The sequence below is a fragment of the Danio rerio genome, chromosome 19, assembly GCF_052040795.2.
Source record: "Danio rerio strain M-AB ecotype USA chromosome 19, GRCz13ab, whole genome shotgun sequence".
NCBI lineage: Eukaryota > Metazoa > Chordata > Actinopteri > Cypriniformes > Danionidae > Danio > Danio rerio.
This window is the reverse complement of record NC_141039.2, coordinates 2,551,024-2,570,000: the sequence shown is the minus strand read 5'-3', so window position 1 is coordinate 2,570,000 and position 18,977 is coordinate 2,551,024. Positions and strand designations below refer to the sequence as shown.

The following is an 18,977-nucleotide window of genomic DNA, read 5'->3' as shown; positions in this document are numbered from 1 at the left end:
ATTTCTTTTAATATTGATTATATATATAATATTGATTAATATTGATTATTTATATATATATATATATATATATATATATATATATATATATATATATATATATATATATATATATATATATATATATATATATATATATATATATATAGCGTGCACAATAGACCCCTTTCACAAGAGGGTGGTAACTCATTTGAATTCAAATTTCAAATTTAACAGGAGTGCCAATAATTCTGACTTCAACTGTATGTAGCTCCATGAAAAACCTGTGTTTCTGTGCAGGGTGGTCTGTTTTATTCTCTCACGCATTGGTTCCTTCACTTTAGCCCTCTGCCAGCGCTGTCCCACACCACCCGTGCGGTAATAATGTACGGAAAGAATAACAGCTACGATACATTACCGCTTCATAGCCTGACGCCTGCGCACACAAGAACGCCGAAGAAGAATAATAAACCAGATTCCACACGCAGTCCCAACAGCACACGGCTCCGTCATCTGTGCAAAGCTCAGAAAGGCTTTCATTTACATTCTTTTCATTCACATTTGTGCAATATTCCTGCCGACAGGTGGACGATGTCAAATTCGCACCGCTTCATTTTTCTCCATGCGGCTGGTTTAGTTAACGTTGGATGTGTGGGCAAGAAAACTGACATTTAAAGGGGAGCTATTATGCAAAAATGAACTCAAACGTTGTCAATAAGCCAATCAGAAACTTCCAAAACCTTGACATCATCATCTGAGGCCTCATGTATCAACGCTGCGTACGCACAAAAACTTTGCGTACGCCAGGTTTCACGCAGAATCGCTCACGTTTGGATTTACTAACGATGAACTGAACGTGGGAATGTGCGCAGCTCCACGGCAGCTTCATGGCTGGCGTACGCACATTTTTTGTGCGTGTCTGTTTTATTTCCATTGGCGACTCCTAGAGGCAGTTGTGTTAAATTCCTCTCTACAAAGTGTCTGAGCCGTGCAATGGCAGCTGTATGAGACGGGTTCATCTAGCAGGTATATAAGGTTTCCATACCATACAGTTGACCAGTTAAACACTAAAGCGCAATTTGAAGCGGTCGCCTGTTTTCCCAATGTAATCTGAGCGATCTACTGCACGCACATTGCTATAAAGACACTATCTGAAGATGAATTTGCATACGTGAATCAGAAACATTTCCATTCAATAAATGTGCAAATAAAATATGATGCACAGACTTATTAATGATTCCTACTTGTCTTTCTCGTGATAAATAGTAGGCAAAATCTGAAATGTAGCGGGGAAAAAAGAAGAAAGAGTTCATCTGACGTTGGATTCAAACCGAGTTCATGCTTGAACGTGTCAAAACATGTTGACCTGCGTCTTACGAGCTGCACCACTGAGACTGTTATGGATGCTGCAACATTTTACACCTATAAATCACACTATTTCTTTTCTAATTCACTCAGTGCGATGTTCAGACCCAACTGTGTTAACCGCATCAGCTAAACTCTCCCACTCAATTTTTTTCTTTTGTTGTTAATTCCGGAGAACAAACTTGCAAATAACACCGCTTTTCTCCGGTCTACCTCCGAAAGGAGCACCTTTAATTCACATTCTGGTCAAAGTTTCTCTTCTTGCTTGCTTTTGCCTTTGCTTTTTCGTTGGGTTTTGCCAAAGTAGAGTCATTTGCATATTCAAACGGGGGAGGAGGCAGGGAGGGGTTTTGTGCTCGTGCATGTTGCGCTCAGTTTCACGTTCATTCAGATGTACAAAAGAATATGCGTGAGACTCGGCGTACGCAGTGGGCTCTATTTTGACGGTCCATGCGCAAAGCGCAAAACGCAGGGCGCAAATGCTTTCAGGGCGTGTCAGGACGCGTTTTTGCTAATTTAAGGACGGGAAATGTGCCTTGCGCTTCGGCGCATGGTCCAAAAGGGTTGAGTTTATTTTCTTAATGAGTTATAGTTGTGTTTTGAGAATAAACCAATCAGAGTCTCATCTCCCATTCCCTATAAGAGTCAGCTGCGTCGCGCCAAGAGCGCATTCACTATTTACAGGACGCAAAGTAAGTCTAAGTGGAAAAACTGAGCATTTCACAAGCAAACAGTTAACAGAAAACAGTTAAACAGAGCATCTACTGCGTGAGAATGAGAGATAATGGATCTACTTTCACTTTCGCTCTTGGATAGGAAAATCTTTACGCACAGACATCAATTAGTCTATAAATAAATACTTTTGTTTAAGCGCAAATATTCGTTTCAAAACTATTTCTAAATTCAGTTCTAATTTCCAGCAAACGAATAAATGAACAATAATAGCAAAATGTGCTCAAAAACCTGAGTTATATCCTAAAACACATGCTGTGCCCCATATGGTCTTAAACCAGACAGGTGGACAAATCTAAGCTTGTTTTTAATAAAACAAATATAAATATGGATATAATAAATAATACTGCTAATTACAATAACATTATACAAAAGCAAATTGTTATGAATGAACTGAAAAAGCCTCCCGAGATGAAGAAGACATAAAAGCAGTGATTTTTCATATTTATGTAGGCTAGAAAAGAATATGTTTTGTAATATTTTAATCCTTTATATTTATATCCTTTATCTATTCTTATTATATCCTATATATATATCCTTAATATTTACATTTTTCATGTAAAGATATTTCCCTATTGCTCTCTTGTGCGTATTAAGCAGTGTGTAAGCGAGGTGCAACTCTGCGCTGGAGTTTAGACCGGGTTAGTTTTGGTCTAATGAAAAATCTATTATAGTTTCTCAAAATAGCAACGCGCCAGCGGTCCGCCTCAGAACACCTTCCTTTTTAGACCAGAACGCCTATGGGTGCACATATGAGCGCTAATGCATTTGCTATTTAAACAGCGTAGCGCAACGCCTCAAAACCACTCTTGCACCAAACTTAAATTACCAAAAGACTACTGTGTCACGCCTTGCGCCACACTGCGCCGGGTGTATGATAGGGCCCAGTGTTTCATACATCTGAATTTTTTCTGCGCACGCACATTTACAGCTTTGTGCGTACGCAATGTTTTAGTATGATTTCCACGCAAGTCTTCGTACATAAGGCCCCTGAGCTTTTTCAGAGGCAGAATAATCTTATTGTATGTAAACTTGACTTTCAAGAAAAATTATAACAATTTCTCCAAAAATATCTCTCTCATTATTCTGCTATTAAGCAGAACAGAAACACATGATGATCCTAACTTATCTAAAAGAGAAAAAGTTTAGTCACATTAACATCTGACTTTTTTTAAAAACGGTTATGTGCATTTTTTTGTCAACCATGGTATGTAAACCATATATTTCTCCGTGACCTGTGATGCAGGATTTGTTGAATCTTCAGGGTCACATAATTCTCTTCACTACTCTTGAGTGGCGTCATCAGAGCAGTGCAGCCGCATTTCAAAACCCCAAAACAAACCTTTCCATGCATTTTACCTTGTTTTATGGCATTATAACTCGTACGGCATCTCGCCGCTGTGCAAGGTGAATTTTTGAGCTCTCCGAATGCGTCACATATTTTATGCGCAACGCAAATTTATTATCTTTCACACCAGGGTTTGTGTGTAGCATAGGTCATGCTGCAGGAATGCGCGTTCCTTTGGTGTTTTTCTTCCCTCTCTCGCTGCCATCTTGAGTGAAAGAAGGGAATAATAAACTTCTCGTGGGACCTCGGTGTCGATGCAATAACAGGGATAAATGTTTTGTTTGTTTAATGATCAGCTTGACGGCATTTGGAGATTAAGCAGGGTAATGGTGTGCTGCTCGTAAAGCGAACACGGGCAGTTCGTCTTGATTATTTGCCCGGTGGAGGAGGGTACGGGCTCTCCATAAACCTGTGTGTTTATCGTAGCTCCAGACAACACAGATATTTTCCGCTTTATCAGTTGCTTTACGATCAGATTCTTTGCTTTTAAGACTCCCTTTGCGTAATAATCAATCCTATGGTGACGTAATATAGTTGAATCTAGTGCTGTCAAATGATTTTACATGATACAGATTTTACCTGATATTTGCAGCACCGTATTAACAGCAGGAAAAAAACATAACCAATGTTTTTTGTGTGTGTCTTTGACCCAATATTGGGGTGGCACGGTGGCTCAGTGGTTAACACTGTCGCCTCACAGCAATAAAGTCACTGGTTCAAGCCTCTGCTGGGCCTGTTGGCATTTCTGCGTGGAGTTTGCATGTTTTCCCTGTGTTGGCGTGGGTTTCCTCCGGGTGCCGTATATATTGAATTGGCCATATATATATATATGTATATGTATGTATATATATATATATATATATATATATATATATATATATATATATATATATATATATATATATGTATGTGTGTGTGTGTGTGTGTGTGTGTGTGTGTGTGTGTGAATGGAAGGGCATCTGCAGCTGGAAGGGCATCCACTGCGCAAAACATGCTGGAATAGTTGGCGGTTCATTCCACTGTGGTGACCCCTGATACAATAGAGACTAAGCCGAAGGAAAATTAATGAATGACCCTAAAATTAGAAAAATTTAGTCATTCTCTATTCAAATTTTCATGACATGGTAGACATGTAGGGTCACGTGACTAATCTATTTCAAAGGATAGGGGCATTTCACAGGGGTTTTGACCTGGCGAATCTAGCAAAAAGAATCTAGGTCCGAAGCAAAAACTGATCGTAAATGGATCGTTCTTTTTAACCGGTCAAACCAGTTCATCATATCGAACTGAATCGTTTAAAGGGATTTCCTTCTCTAGTAAGCACTTATCAACAAATTAATTGGGTTTTTAACATCCCTGATGCCCCCTCTCACTTAAAATTAACCAATTTCCAGAGTTATTCAGTTTCTAGAGTCATTTGAAAAAATAACATTTGGAAGAGCATGCAAATAAGTAAAAACAACTATAAACTTTAAACTATGTAAAAGGTGTCTCTAAATACATAAATGTGTTTTATAAATGTAAATGTGTTTTATGTGTAAATACCTGCAATTTATTTATTTAATATTATAAAATTGTGTTTATTTTTATATTTATTTAATTAATTAATTAATTTGAAATTAATAGTATTGATTTCAAGACTGAACTTGTTTTCTGTCAATGAAATGGAAAAAGAGAATTTTTATTTATTATAATAATATAATAATTTAGAGCAATTGGAAGAGCATGCAAATAAGTAAACACAATTATAAACTTTAAATCATGTGTTAAATCAGTGTTTCTATATACTTTATTTAAAAAGTGTCTCTAAATACATAAATGTGTTTTCTATATACATGCAATTTATTTATTACTATTTAATTAATTGAATGATTTATTTTTAATTGATTTATTTTATTATTGTATTATTTATTTTAAGGTTGAAATTGTTTATTGTCAAGAAAATTGAAAAACTATATTTTTATAATAAATACAAAATTCTAATTTGACAAAATACCAATTGGAAGAGCATGCAAAGAAGTAAACACAAATATAAACTTTAAATTATGTGAAAGCGTTTCTTAATACATAAATGTGTTTTCTATATACACATACTATTTTGTAAACTAATTGTTTATTTATTTATTTATTTATTTATTAATTATAAAAGTTTATTTATTTATCTTTTTAATTTTAATACATTTATTTTAAATTAATTGTATTTATTTATTTATTTCAAGACTAAAATTGTTGTCAACAAAATCTTAAAAGGAAATTCTTTTACATTATAAAAATGTAATAATTTAACAAAAACAGCAATTGGAAGAGCATGCAAATACACATAAATATAAATGATGTAAAGTTTTTCTTTATACATGCATGCATTTTCTTTATACATAAAATTAAATAAATGTTTTATAAAATAAATAAATTGTATTTATTTAATTTTTTTAATTTAACTATTTCAAGACTAAAATTGTTTACAGTATTGTCAATGAGATGGAAAATATAAAAAAAAAATTATAATTTAACATAATTAGCAATTGGAAGAGCATGTAAAAAGTATACATGAATATAAATGTAAAGTATTTCTAAATACATCCAGTTTATTTACTCACTGCAAATAATGAGATTTGTTTAGTGGTGAACTATCCCTTTAATCATTAGCTTCAATTTAATTCAGTACATGCACATAGATCATTTAATCTACAACCTGTGCGGACTGTCTAACATCCAGAAAAAGACAGATTTAAGCGCGCCATACATCTTTCATCACATTAATATTTATTTCCCAGGCACAGTTACGCAATCAGCTCTGTAAACCCACTCTTTCCTCTGGTTTCCTCCTGTTTGCTCTTCTACACTTATTTTCTGGAAAATGCATGTGGTCAGACCTCAATTTGACATCAGTGCTGTATTTTTAGCCTGGGGACGTTTAGTTTTCTTCAAATAAAGGCAAACATCAGTCATATATAGATTAGGAAATGGCTGAAAACGCAATTATTACGCAGTTCTCCACCTTCAGAAGAGGTTTGACATTCATATGGAGGTTTCACAGAGTTTAATTTCTCGTGTTGTCCCAGAATTCTGTCTACACCTTTAGGCATTCAGGTTATAAATGAGCCGCCTTCATTAAACGTCATCAAACTTCATTGTATTTGAGTGTGTCAGTAGTTTCTGTGGTGTAGAAAATGGTCAGGTTCACCAGACACACTAGAGAACACCTCATATCAGCCACTAACAAGGACTACATGTACCACAATGCCTTGCGCACCACACCTGATTCACATGAACTGAACTGTAACTACTCTGCACATGCAGCCAATCCCCACATGCATAAAAGCAGTCATATTCAGTCCTTGTGACGTCTTGTTATATTCTTATGTGCATTTCTGATCGCTCCTTATTTCTATGTTTAGAGTTTTTGTACAAGATGATATTCGAACTGCCTGCAGTGCAATTGCACTTTATGACGACAAACTGTCTACTGGTGATGGGAAGATCGGATCTTTTCCACAAACTAGATCTTTAGGAGAGTTTGTTTCAATGAAACTGTTTTAAAAACCAGATCATCGGTTCTTTTACACTATAATGTAATGACACAATTGGCAATGACGTAATGACAATACTCTCATATTACGACTCAACCTATCAAAAATATGTAGTCAGCAATCATGATTTCAGTCAGTTAAAACATTACCGTCATCTGAAAAGTTTCTTTCAATTAAGTTTCACAATCCAAATGATGATTCACTTACTATTTAAATTTCATTAATATTTTCTGTTGCGACATAAACTTCCATTTCGCCAGATCGTCTCATTTAAGCCCTCGCTTTATCCGTGCTGCAGGTTAATCAGTTGTCCAAGTTTGGTTTAGTCTCCGCAGGCTGTCTGTACTGTTTGTGTTCAGTTCACCATTCACTGGTTCTTAAGTCTGATCTCATTGTACTTTTTTTGACTATCAATGCTTTAAATCTTGAAATAAATAAAGTTAAATAATAAAAATAAATATAACAAAATAAATTAAAAAAATCAATTTCTTTGACTATAAACTTTCAATCTTGAAATAAAAAAGAATAAAATTAATTAATTAAAAATAAATAAATAAATGAATTGAATAATAAAAATACTTATTTATAGTTGACTTTGTCTTTATTAATTGATCAGATTAAATAAATAAAATTACATAAAATTACAAAAAACAACTATAAATAAATAAATAAATAAATAAATAAATAAATATAAAACTTTGTATAAACAAATTTTTTATGATTCTATTAAAGTATTTACTGTCACTTAAAAATAAACACTTTCAATCTATATCAATAATTAAAATTACATAAAATTTGATACAAAAAAAACAATGAATAAATTAATTTTGTATAAACTGTGATTTTTTTTTTTTATTCTATGATGATGTAAAATATCTTTACTGTCACTTTCAATAACTGTTTAATGCCTCCTTGTGGAATAAAACTCTGAATTTCTTTTTTAAAACCGCCCCGATTGCCGTCAACAGATCTTAACGTGTATTGAACCTTCAGAAATGCAAAGGTCTCTGCTGTGATGCTCGTATATCTGAGTCTGACACATTCCCTTGATAGTAGCCAGCAGATCAAGCACACTTCAAAGGGTTAACCTGATCTGCCAGCACAGGAGGTTAAAGTTACGTTCCCTTAACATCAGCCAGAAACGTGAGAAAAACACGCAGGGTTGCGCAGCTAAAGACAGCAGGTCAAGCCAGAGAAAACGCAGTAAGCTTCTCGCCCATGGCAAGCCGTTTAAAGTTTTGTTCATTCTCACGATATGAATTGTGGATAGCAACAATTCATATGTGTTTACATGCTAGAAGGACAACAAAATTAGTTCAGATAGTACACGAAATGTTTTTTATTAACTATCAATAATTAGTTAGTAATGTCAATATCTAATGGAAATTTATATCATTAGTTAATGTTATTCTTGAAATCTGCATGTGTATTTCAACATGTGACAGTTGTTATATCTGATATCTGAAGATAGATTTCTGATATCAGAAATTACTCTCCCAATTGCTGATATCTAAAATTACACATTACTAACAATTACATTTATGATATCAGACATTAACATTGTCACTAATGACATTTGGATTATTATTATCAAAAATTAAAGTTTTCACTAGTAGCAATTTAATTGTTGACATTTGTTATTTCAAAATAACATCATAAACACTCAATTTTGAAGTCAATGTTTTATGTCAGTTTAATGTAATTTAAAAAACAGGTTAAAAATGCTAACAGATTTGATGTCAAAATCTTGACGTCTATTTGACATCCACACATTGATGCCCTTTTTGACCACCAAAATAAATGACAAAATAAGTATTATAAAATAAGAAATGTTTTATTCATCTGAAAGCTCAAATTTCACATTTTGTATACATCTTATGTGTCAGCTACCTTCTTGATGTCAAAACATCTAAAACTGATTGCAAGATCATCGATTGTCATCGATTTCTGATGTCAGTTTGATGTCATAAAAAATTGTCAAAAATACATCAAAAACTTGTCAAAAATGCGAATCGATTTGTTGTCATCAACTTGACGTCTATTTGACATCCACACATTGATGCTCTTCTGACCAATAAAATAACCACACAAAAAGTATTATAAAATAAGAAAAGTTTTATTCATATTTTAAATTTACACTGGATTTTGTATCCTTGCAATGTATGTCAACTGCCTTGATGTCAAAACATGTAAAACGGGCATCAGAAAATGCACCAAAAAGAATTGCAAGACAGTCCTGTCATCGATTTTTGATGTCAATGTTAGATGTCAATTTGATGTCATCTAAAACACGCCAAAAATGCTAATCGATTTGATATCAAAACCATAATCATAAATGTTTTATTCATCTGAAAGCTCAAATTCCAAATTTAGACTGGATTTTGTATCCCTGCAATGTATGCAAACTACCTGACATCAAAGCATCATCAAATTGACGTCTAAAAATGGTGTCAAAACACATAATAAATTATTGCAAGACAGCCCTGTCATCGATTATTTTTTTTTTTATGTCAGTTTGATGTCATAAAAAACATGTCAAAAATGCTAATGCTAATTGATTTGATATTAAAACTTTGACGTCTATTTGACATCCACACATTGATGCTCTTCTGACCACCAAAATAACCACAAATGATTGCAAGACTGTTTTATCATTGATTTTGATGTCAGTGTTAGATGTCAATTTGATGTAATTAAAAACGCATCAAAAATACATCAAAAACTTGTCAAAAATGCTAATCGATTATATGTCAAAACCTTGACGTCTGCTAGACATCCACAAATTGATGCTCTTTTGACCACCAAAATAAACAATGCAAAAAGTATTTAAATAAATGTATTCATCTGAAAGCTTACATTAAAAAATACCAAAACTATGATGGATTTTGTATCTCTTTAATGCATGTAACCTTGATGTCAAGACATCTCAATCGATTTGATGTCAATTGACTACCCTGATGTTAAAACGACATAAAAAATGCAAATCGATTTGATGTCATAAACTTGACGTCTATTTGACATCCACACATTGATGCCCTTCTGACCACCAAAATAACGATACAAATTACTATAAAATAAATGTTTTATTCATCTGAAAGCTCAAATTTTACATTTAGACTGGATTTTGTATCCCTGCAATGTATGAAAACTACCTGACATCAAAGCATCATCAGATTGACGTCTAAAAATGGTGTCAAAAACACATCAGAAATTATTGCAAGACAGTCCTGTCATCAATTAAAAAAAATAAATTTTGTCAGTTTGATGTTATAACACGTCAAAAATGCTAATGCTAATTGATTTGATATCAAAACCTTGACGTCTACTTGACATCCACTCCTTGATGCTCTTCTGGCCACTAAAATAACCACAAACCACAGTCCTGTCATCGATTTTGATGTCAGTGTTAGATGTCAATTTGATGTCATCAAATATAAAATACGTCAAAAATACATCAAAAAGACGTCAAAATACATCAAAACTTGTCAAAAAAACATAAAAAAAACTTGTCAAAAATGCTAATCGATTTGATGTCAAAACCTTGACGTCTGCTTGACATCCACACATTGATGCTCTTTTGACCACCAAAATAAACAATGCAAAAAGTATTTAAATTAATGTATTCATCTGAAAGCTTACATTAAAAAATACCAAAACTATGATGGATTTTGTATCCCAATGCATGTAACTTTGATGTCACAACATCATGGATTTTGTATCCCTGCAATGTATGCAAACTACCTGACATCACAGCATCATCAGATTGACGTCTAAACATTGGTGTGTTTTTTTTCATTGGTGTTTTTTGACATTGGTGTCAAAAAATGCATCAAAAATGATTAACAGTAGTCCAGTAATGGATTTCTGATGTTAATGTTAAATGCCAATTTGAATTCATTTTGACATTAAATCAATGCATTTTTTATGTGTTTTTGCCATGGTTTTGATATCAAAGTAGTGAAGAATTTATATAAAGAATTTAATTATCAATATAAAGAGTTCATATCCCAAGAATGCATAAAAGTCCAAACGGCTTGCCATAATCCAGCCTCCAATAACACAAACACCATCGGCAAGTTTGAGAAACAACTTTTATTCGAAAACTCTAATGTCAACGTAAACATGACCCTCCGACCTGAGGTTTTCCATGCAGTTATTGTTTCAATCTAGCGTAACGGTGGATAATAAACTTTATTTACAGAGCAGTGAAGTAAAAACAGGGCTTTTGTTGTATCTCACGTTCACACGCCGAAGATCCATGACTGATTGATTGGTCTGTGCTGTATTGTACATCTGACACAGTGCATGATCACCAAAACATATTGAACTTTGTACATCTCAGAGGATCGGTGAAGTCTTCAAACATGAAACGTCAGTGATTTTACTACAGACATCACGTATCATCATTAACACCAAGGTTTTAGTTGGTTCTTCACATTGATTATATTTCATTGTGTTCATTGTGACAAACAAGAGTCAAACACCTGGCAAGACAGGACACACTGAAAGACGCACTGAATCGTGTGAATCGTATCACAGAAGACGTCACAAACACATCAATTCATGTAAACAAACAGAAAAACTGGGGCCGGATTCATGAAGAAATTAAAAAATAGTTTGTTTGTTTTTTAGACTCAAGTGAAATTAATAATATGTTTGTTCTTAACTGATTTCCAGTCAACTGAATTTGAACACCGGACTGTTAATAATTTACTGTAAAATCTACAGTGATGTACTGTTAATTTTGATTGCCAGTAAGACTAATTATTAATGTATAGTGCGCTTGTAAATTTACAGTCTTACTGGCAACCAATATATATCCAGTAATGTTACTGTGAATTTTACAGTAAATTGCAATTATTAATGTACAGTGCTCTTGTAAATTTACAGTCTTACTGACAACCAATATATTTCCAGTAACTTACTGTAAATTTTACAGTAAATTTCAAGTATTAATGTATAATGGTCTCGTAAATTTAGTCTTAATGGCAACCAATATATATCCAGTAAGTTACAGTAAATTTTACAGTAAATTCCAATTATAAATGCACAGTGCACTTGTAAATTTACAGTCTTACTGACAACCAATATATATCCAGTAACTTACAGTAAATTTTACAGTAAATTGCTATTATTAATGTACAGCTGGCTTGTAAATTTACAGTCTTACTGGCAACTGAATTTCTAGTGTTACTGTAAATTTTACAGTAAATTGCAATTATTAATGCAAAGTGCGCTTGTAAATTTACAGTCTTACTGGCAACCAATATATATTCAGTAAGTTACTGTAAATTTTACAGTAAATTGCAATTATTATTGTACAATGTGCTTGTAAATTTACAGTCTTACTGGCAACTGAAATTTACAATAACTTACTGTAAATTTTTCAGTAAATTGCAATTATTAATGTACAATAGGCTTGTAAATTTACAGTCTTACTGGCAACCAATATATATCCAGTAAGTTACTGTAAATTATACAGTAAATTGCAATTATTAATGCACAGTTCGCTTGTAAATTCACAATTTACTGTAAAATTTACAGTAACTCACTGGAAATTTTAGATCTCAGTAAGATTGTAAATTAACAAAAACACAGTAAATTACAATTACAATTTGTAAAATTTACAGTAACTTACTAGAAATTTCAGTTGCCAGTAAGACATAATTCACAAGCACTGAAAATTAGTAATGAGAATTTACTGTAAAATCTACAGTTACTTACTGCAAATATGGTTGCCGATAATACTGTAAATTTACAAGTGCACAGTAAATTTATAATAACAATTTACTGTAAAATTTACAGTAACTCACTGATAATTTGGTTGCCAGTAAGACTGTAAATTTCCAAGCTCACTGTACATCAATAATTACAACTGTAATGTAAAAATACAGCACAATTGTAATTCTGTATTTCCCTTGTGTTTGTAAATTTACAGTCTTACTGACAACAGACTGCACCTTTAAGTTTTAAGGCAAACTGTTTTTCTGCATTATATAATTTACTCACTTTTTGAAGTGAAGGGGTAAATTTACAGCTATTTTAAATATTTAAAAATAATTTCTTAAGAATTTTCACAAGAATGTTCATTTTTGTGAATGTTCATTTAGCAAAAATGCAACTTCAGAAGAATTAGAGTTCTTAAAAATGACGTTCCTAAAAAATACTTACAATACAGTTAGGAAACGTCCTAATAATAAGACGTTTAATCAATTTATTGGGTAGTTTTGAATATTATATATTGCAACAACACAAATAGTTAACTCAAACTGAAAAAAAACTGGTTACATCATAAAATAAACGTTAACTGAAATAATATAAGCATTTAATTTTATTTCAGCTGTTTAGCAACGCAAAATATCTGACTTTCATTTAATGAAACTTCCACGAAAATACTTAATACTGAAAGAAGTACAAAGACATTTTGATAAATGTTCATAAAATGTCAGAATTATTAAAATTAACCAAAATAAAAACAATAAAAACATAAAAATAAAAAAATAAATGCAAATTCGAAAAGCTGAAAATGAAAGAAATGAAATAAAATACAAACCTTGCTCATTGTAAATACAAAACTTTCAGCAAATACAAGAGCGCTATATAAAAACGTGTCAATTTTATATATATATTTATACATGTGTATTTATATATATATATATATATATATATATATATATATATATATATATATATATATATATATATTTGTGTATATATATATTTGTGTGTATATATATATATATATATATATATATATATATATATATATATATATATATATATATATATATATATATATATATATATATATATATATATATATATATATATATATATATATATATTTTATATATATATATATATATTTATATATATATATATATATATATATATATATATATATATATATATATATATATATATATATATATATATACACATACATTCATACATACATACATAATTTATTATAATGATTTTTTGCTTTTTTTTTTTGTAACCTTAATTATAGAAAGAATTGTACTTTAAGAGCATTCTCATGAACGTATCTTAAGAAATCTATTTTTTTTCTTAAAAATTTCTTCATGAATCTGGTCTCTGGATGACAGCAGGGTGTAAATTCTTACATTTTTGGTTATAAATAGCATCATTTCTTCAACGTAATGTGACATTTTCTCCAACCAGTAGCAGTTTTCATCACAATTAACGAAAAGCACAATTAATGTCATGTAAGTGCATTTCATTTGCTCTCAGAAAACAGTATAATGTGTTTATATCACAGTCACAGACATCATCAAGACATCAAACACACTGATTTTGCCTTCACACTGACGTTAAAACAGCAGCAGAAAAGCTCTCAGCCTCATTTCCTGTTCTCAGATCAGTCGAGCTGCTGTTGCTTTAACATGAGACTCAAATGAAGCTCTGTGGTCATTGCTTTTCTTTCTTTAGCTTCACACACACACACACTCTTTCTCTTCACTTCAGCGTTAACACTTCACTTCTCTTTCTAGACACTTGCTGAAACTGTTTCTGCGGCCGAACCTCGAATTAAAACTGTCCAGGTCATGCTCAGGTCAAATTAAATCCAAGCTCTTTTAAATGTTTGGGCTTTTGTTTTGGTTTATTGTTATTAATAATGATAATAACATATTTTTAAGATATTTAAGTAACCAAAATAACATTAAATCTTCTGGACTTGCTGGGAAAACCAGAGCACCCAGAGAGAAACCCACACCAACACTGGGAGAACATGCAAACTCCATACAGAAATGCCAAATGGCCCAGCCGGGGCTCGAGCCAGTGTTTTTATTGCTGCGAGGCGACAGTGCTAACCACTGAGCCACCGTGCCACCATAATATTACCAATTCTCAATATTAACTAGTGGCTTAATAAAGTGAAATATGACCTGGGCACATTATTTGACAAGTTTTGAACGAGATTCAGCCCTTCTTCCCTCTTTCCTTCATCTCTCTCCTTCACACATCGGTTTCGGTCATGTCCTCCAGACTGCACTCGCTGTGGCGTCTCTGGATCTGATCTGAGACCTGCTGTTCACCTGTGTCCTCAGCTCCTGATTGGCTGTTTTCTTCTGCTGGTTCAGTCTTCATGTGGATGACAGCGGTGTGTCTGCTGCGGATCACTCCAGCAGGGGGCGCTGCCAGATCCTCCTGCTGCTGCTCCTGTGACTCGCACACAACCTACTCAAACACACACACACACACACAAACACAGAACATAGAGTTAATGGTTTCATATTGTCTCATAGCAGCTGATTCAGTAACAGTACAACACGCACAGTTTCATGAGCTGAGCACTTCACTCAAGACTTAATGCACTGTTTTGCAGGCCTTTTTTTCAGATTATCACAACATAACACTTGCCGCACATCTAAAATGATAAATAAAATCTAAAAATAATATCTAAAAATGATAAATTGTTTTAACAAAAAATGTATGTAATAAAAATAATAATAATAATAATAATAATAATAATATAAACTCTAAAATAATAATATAAGATCTAATAATAATAGTAATATAATAAAATCTAAACAATAATAATAATAATAATAAACAATCTAATAATAATCTAAAAATAATAATAATAATAATAGTATAGAATCTAAAAATAATAATAAATATTATATTAAAATCTAATAATAATAAATATTAATATAATAAAATCTAAAATGGTAATAATAAATAGTATAATAAAATCTAAACATAATAATAATAAAATAATATAATATAATAAAATCTAAACAATAATAATAATATAAAATATAAAATAATAATAAGAATACGAATATAAGATCTAATAATATAATAAAATCTAAAAATAGTAATAATAATTTAATATAATGAAATCTAAACACAATAATAATAATAATAATAATAATAATAATAATAATAAAGTCCCATAATAATAGTAATAAATAATGATATAATAAAGTCTAATAATAATAATAAATTATAATATAATAAAATCTTAAAATAGTAATAATAAATAATATAATGAAATCTAAACATAATAATAATAATAATAATAATATAATAAAATTAACATAATAAATAATATAATAAAATGTAAACATAATAATATAATAAAATTAACATAATAAAAATATAATAATCTAAACAATAGTTGTATAATAAAATCTTAACATAATAATAATAATAAATAATAATATAATAAAATGTAAACAACAACAATAATAATAATATAAAATCTAAAACTATTTGAGGAATTAAAATCTGAAAACTTATAAAATCTGTTTTTTTTATATAATTATATTCTGATATAAAATTATAAATGTAAATGCATATATAAATTTAAAAAAAAAGTTGGCATTTCTGTGTGGAGTTTGCATGTTGCATGTGTCTGTGAATAAGTGTGCATAGCCGTTTCCTATTACTGGGTTGTGGCTGGAAGGGCAGCTGCTGCGTAAAACATAGTTGGCAGTTCATTCCGCTGTGGGGACCCTTGACAAATAAGGAACTAAGCCAAAGAAAAATGAATGAATGGAAATTGCAATGGCAAAAACTATTAAGGTGATCTCAAGGTTTTGTAAGATGAGTCGAAATGTTGATTATTGTGACAGGTGTAGCTCTGTATTGTAATTCCAGTCATGTGTCATAATTTATAAGAAGAAAAAACGTCTTTAAACACATGAAAACTGTGGCCTTCCCTACTGTGCTGTATTGTAATTGCAGCATCGACTGCTCTGAGGTCAGTTATGTGTCACAATTAATGAGAAGCGACACATTAACAGGACCTTTCTTTCTTTTTTGGTATCTTCTAGTTAAAGCTCGCTCGTAAACTCTGAAAACGCCACTCATCTGGCTTCAGTCCTCCTGTAAAAGAGTAAAATAATCCCACCCTCCAAAAATATTCAGCCGTAAAAAAGTTTTGTGTGAAATAAAGTGTGTGTGTGTGTGTGTGTGTGTGTGTGTGTGTGTGTGTGTGTGTGTGTGTGTGTGTGTGTGTGTGTGTGTGTGTGTGTGTGTGTGTGTGTGTGTGTGTGTGTGTGTGTGTGTGTGTGTGTGTGTGCGCGCAAAAAATCCTCTCTTAGACTTTCAGGAAATGAAAGAGGGTGAAGAAATGATGAAGTCAGGATTAAAGACAGAGAGAGAGAGAGAGTATTGTATATTTTTCTTTCCATTCCTTTTTATGTTATTGTTGTTATTATTATCGTCCCAATCTTTATTATTATTATTATTTATGTTGTCTTTTTCTGCTATGTACACTATGGCAGTATATACCCATGTTTATTATGCCAATAAAGTCATATGAATCAAAAATTGAGAGAGATTTAGTTGGAAATATTCCCGTTCTTATTTGTTACATTTATTTAAGTTTTAATTGTGATGTTTAGTGAGTTCCTACTCTTTTATTTGACTTTTTTCATTGTTATTATATTTCTCCACATAGAGTGAGAGGGAGTAATACTGAATGGAAAAGGAATAGAATTTTTATTAGGATAACAATAAAGCACTGTGTGTATAAGACATTGGATGAAAAATCAAGCATGTCATAAAACTGACTAAGATTACTAGATTGGCTCATGAAAACAATTTTCCACAATTGAATCAATTTAAACAAATAAAATAAATAAAGTGCAAATTAATGTAATTGCTAAAAATGTTGTTTGCATTTAAATGCATTGTTTATATTGTTTTTTTTCTTCAAATATGAGTTTTGATTGTATTATTAAATATTTAAATATGTTTAACTTAAATTAAAATTGAGAATAAAGAAAATTATTGAAATAAATAAAACAAAAATAATTTAATACAAAATAAAATTAAACAAAATTTAAAAAAAAAATTTGTAACTTGAAATAAAATCACATGATTGAATTTTGGATAATAATAAATAATAATAATTATTATTATATAATAAAATCTAAAATAATAATAATATAGTAAGATCTAATAATAATAATAAAATAAAAAATTGAAAAATAGTAATAATAAATAATGTAAAAAATCGAAATAATAATAATAATAATATAAAATCTAAAAAAAGTAGTGATAATAATAATAATAATAACAATAATAATAATAATCTAAACAATAGAATAATAATTTAAAAAAATATCTAATAATAGTAGGTATCTAATAAAGTGCAATTATTTATATTGTGATTTTTTTTTTTTCAAAACATGTTTTGGTTGTATAATTAATTTTTTTTATCCAAATATTTAAATTAATTTATTAATTAATTATTATCTAAATTAAGCATAAAGAAAATTGAAATGAATAAACCAAAATAATTTAGTACTAAATAAAATTAAACAAAATAAAAATAGATTTTTGTAACTTTAAATAAAATTGGCTAAATCTTTTTTTGTCAGCTTATTCTCAGGGCAAAGTTATCCTTTAACTTGATGTGCTTAAAACAAAAATGAAAACAATTGAAAAGTTAAAACAATAGCCAAAACAAAGCAAGTAAATAACTAAAAACTAATAAACCCAACTAATAAAACTAATAACAAATCAAATCAAATACATTAAAGTAAAAATGTTAGAAAAGAAATAAAATTGGGATATTTAAATGCAACTTTAAACATTAAAGAAGTTAAAAGCAGCTGCAGTAAAAAAAAAAATCCTGCTGGGATTTACTCACTTCCTGTCCATCTATTAACTCACTTCCTGTCTCAGCGAGGCATCAGTCAGATCCATTTACACATCATTTAAGAGACAAGAGCCTTTAAAAATGCTTTTAAAGAACAAACACACACACACACACAAACACACACGCACTCTTATTTTAACAGTTTTAACAAAATGAATGCTCCTAATTGAGGTATTAATTTAGGCATCAGTTTTTCCACATCACTAAATTCAGGTATATTTTATGAAAGTAGAATATGTAAGGAATAATTAGACGCATAATGCACACCCAAGATGATGGCGATGCATTTTTTTTTTATTTTTTTTTTTTAATAATTCCACAGCCAGGAATGCAATATTCCACTCATATTAGGATTAAATAACTAAAGCCATTGTTTAAGAAT

The 18,977-nt window shown here is 30.8% G+C and overlaps 1 protein-coding gene and 1 long non-coding RNA gene across 3 annotated transcripts in view; one reads left to right on the top strand and one right to left on the bottom strand.

The window, feature by feature from the left end:
- The window catches only part of LOC141378963 (uncharacterized), a 102,011-nt gene that overhangs the window by 37,010 nt on the left and 46,024 nt on the right, over nucleotides 1-18,977 (top strand). The window lies entirely within an intron of this gene.
- Nucleotides 14,567-18,977, bottom strand: part of LOC100332699 (histone deacetylase 9-B) — a 58,817-nt gene continuing 54,406 nt past the window's right edge. For both annotated transcript variants that reach the window (XM_087295192.2, XM_087295191.2), the window contains one exon: nucleotides 14,567-15,156. In XM_087295192.2, coding sequence (XP_087151318.2) covers nucleotides 14,935-15,156 — 222 coding nt within the window. In that variant the 3' untranslated portion in view covers nucleotides 14,567-14,934. The remainder of the gene's footprint in view (nucleotides 15,157-18,977) is intronic.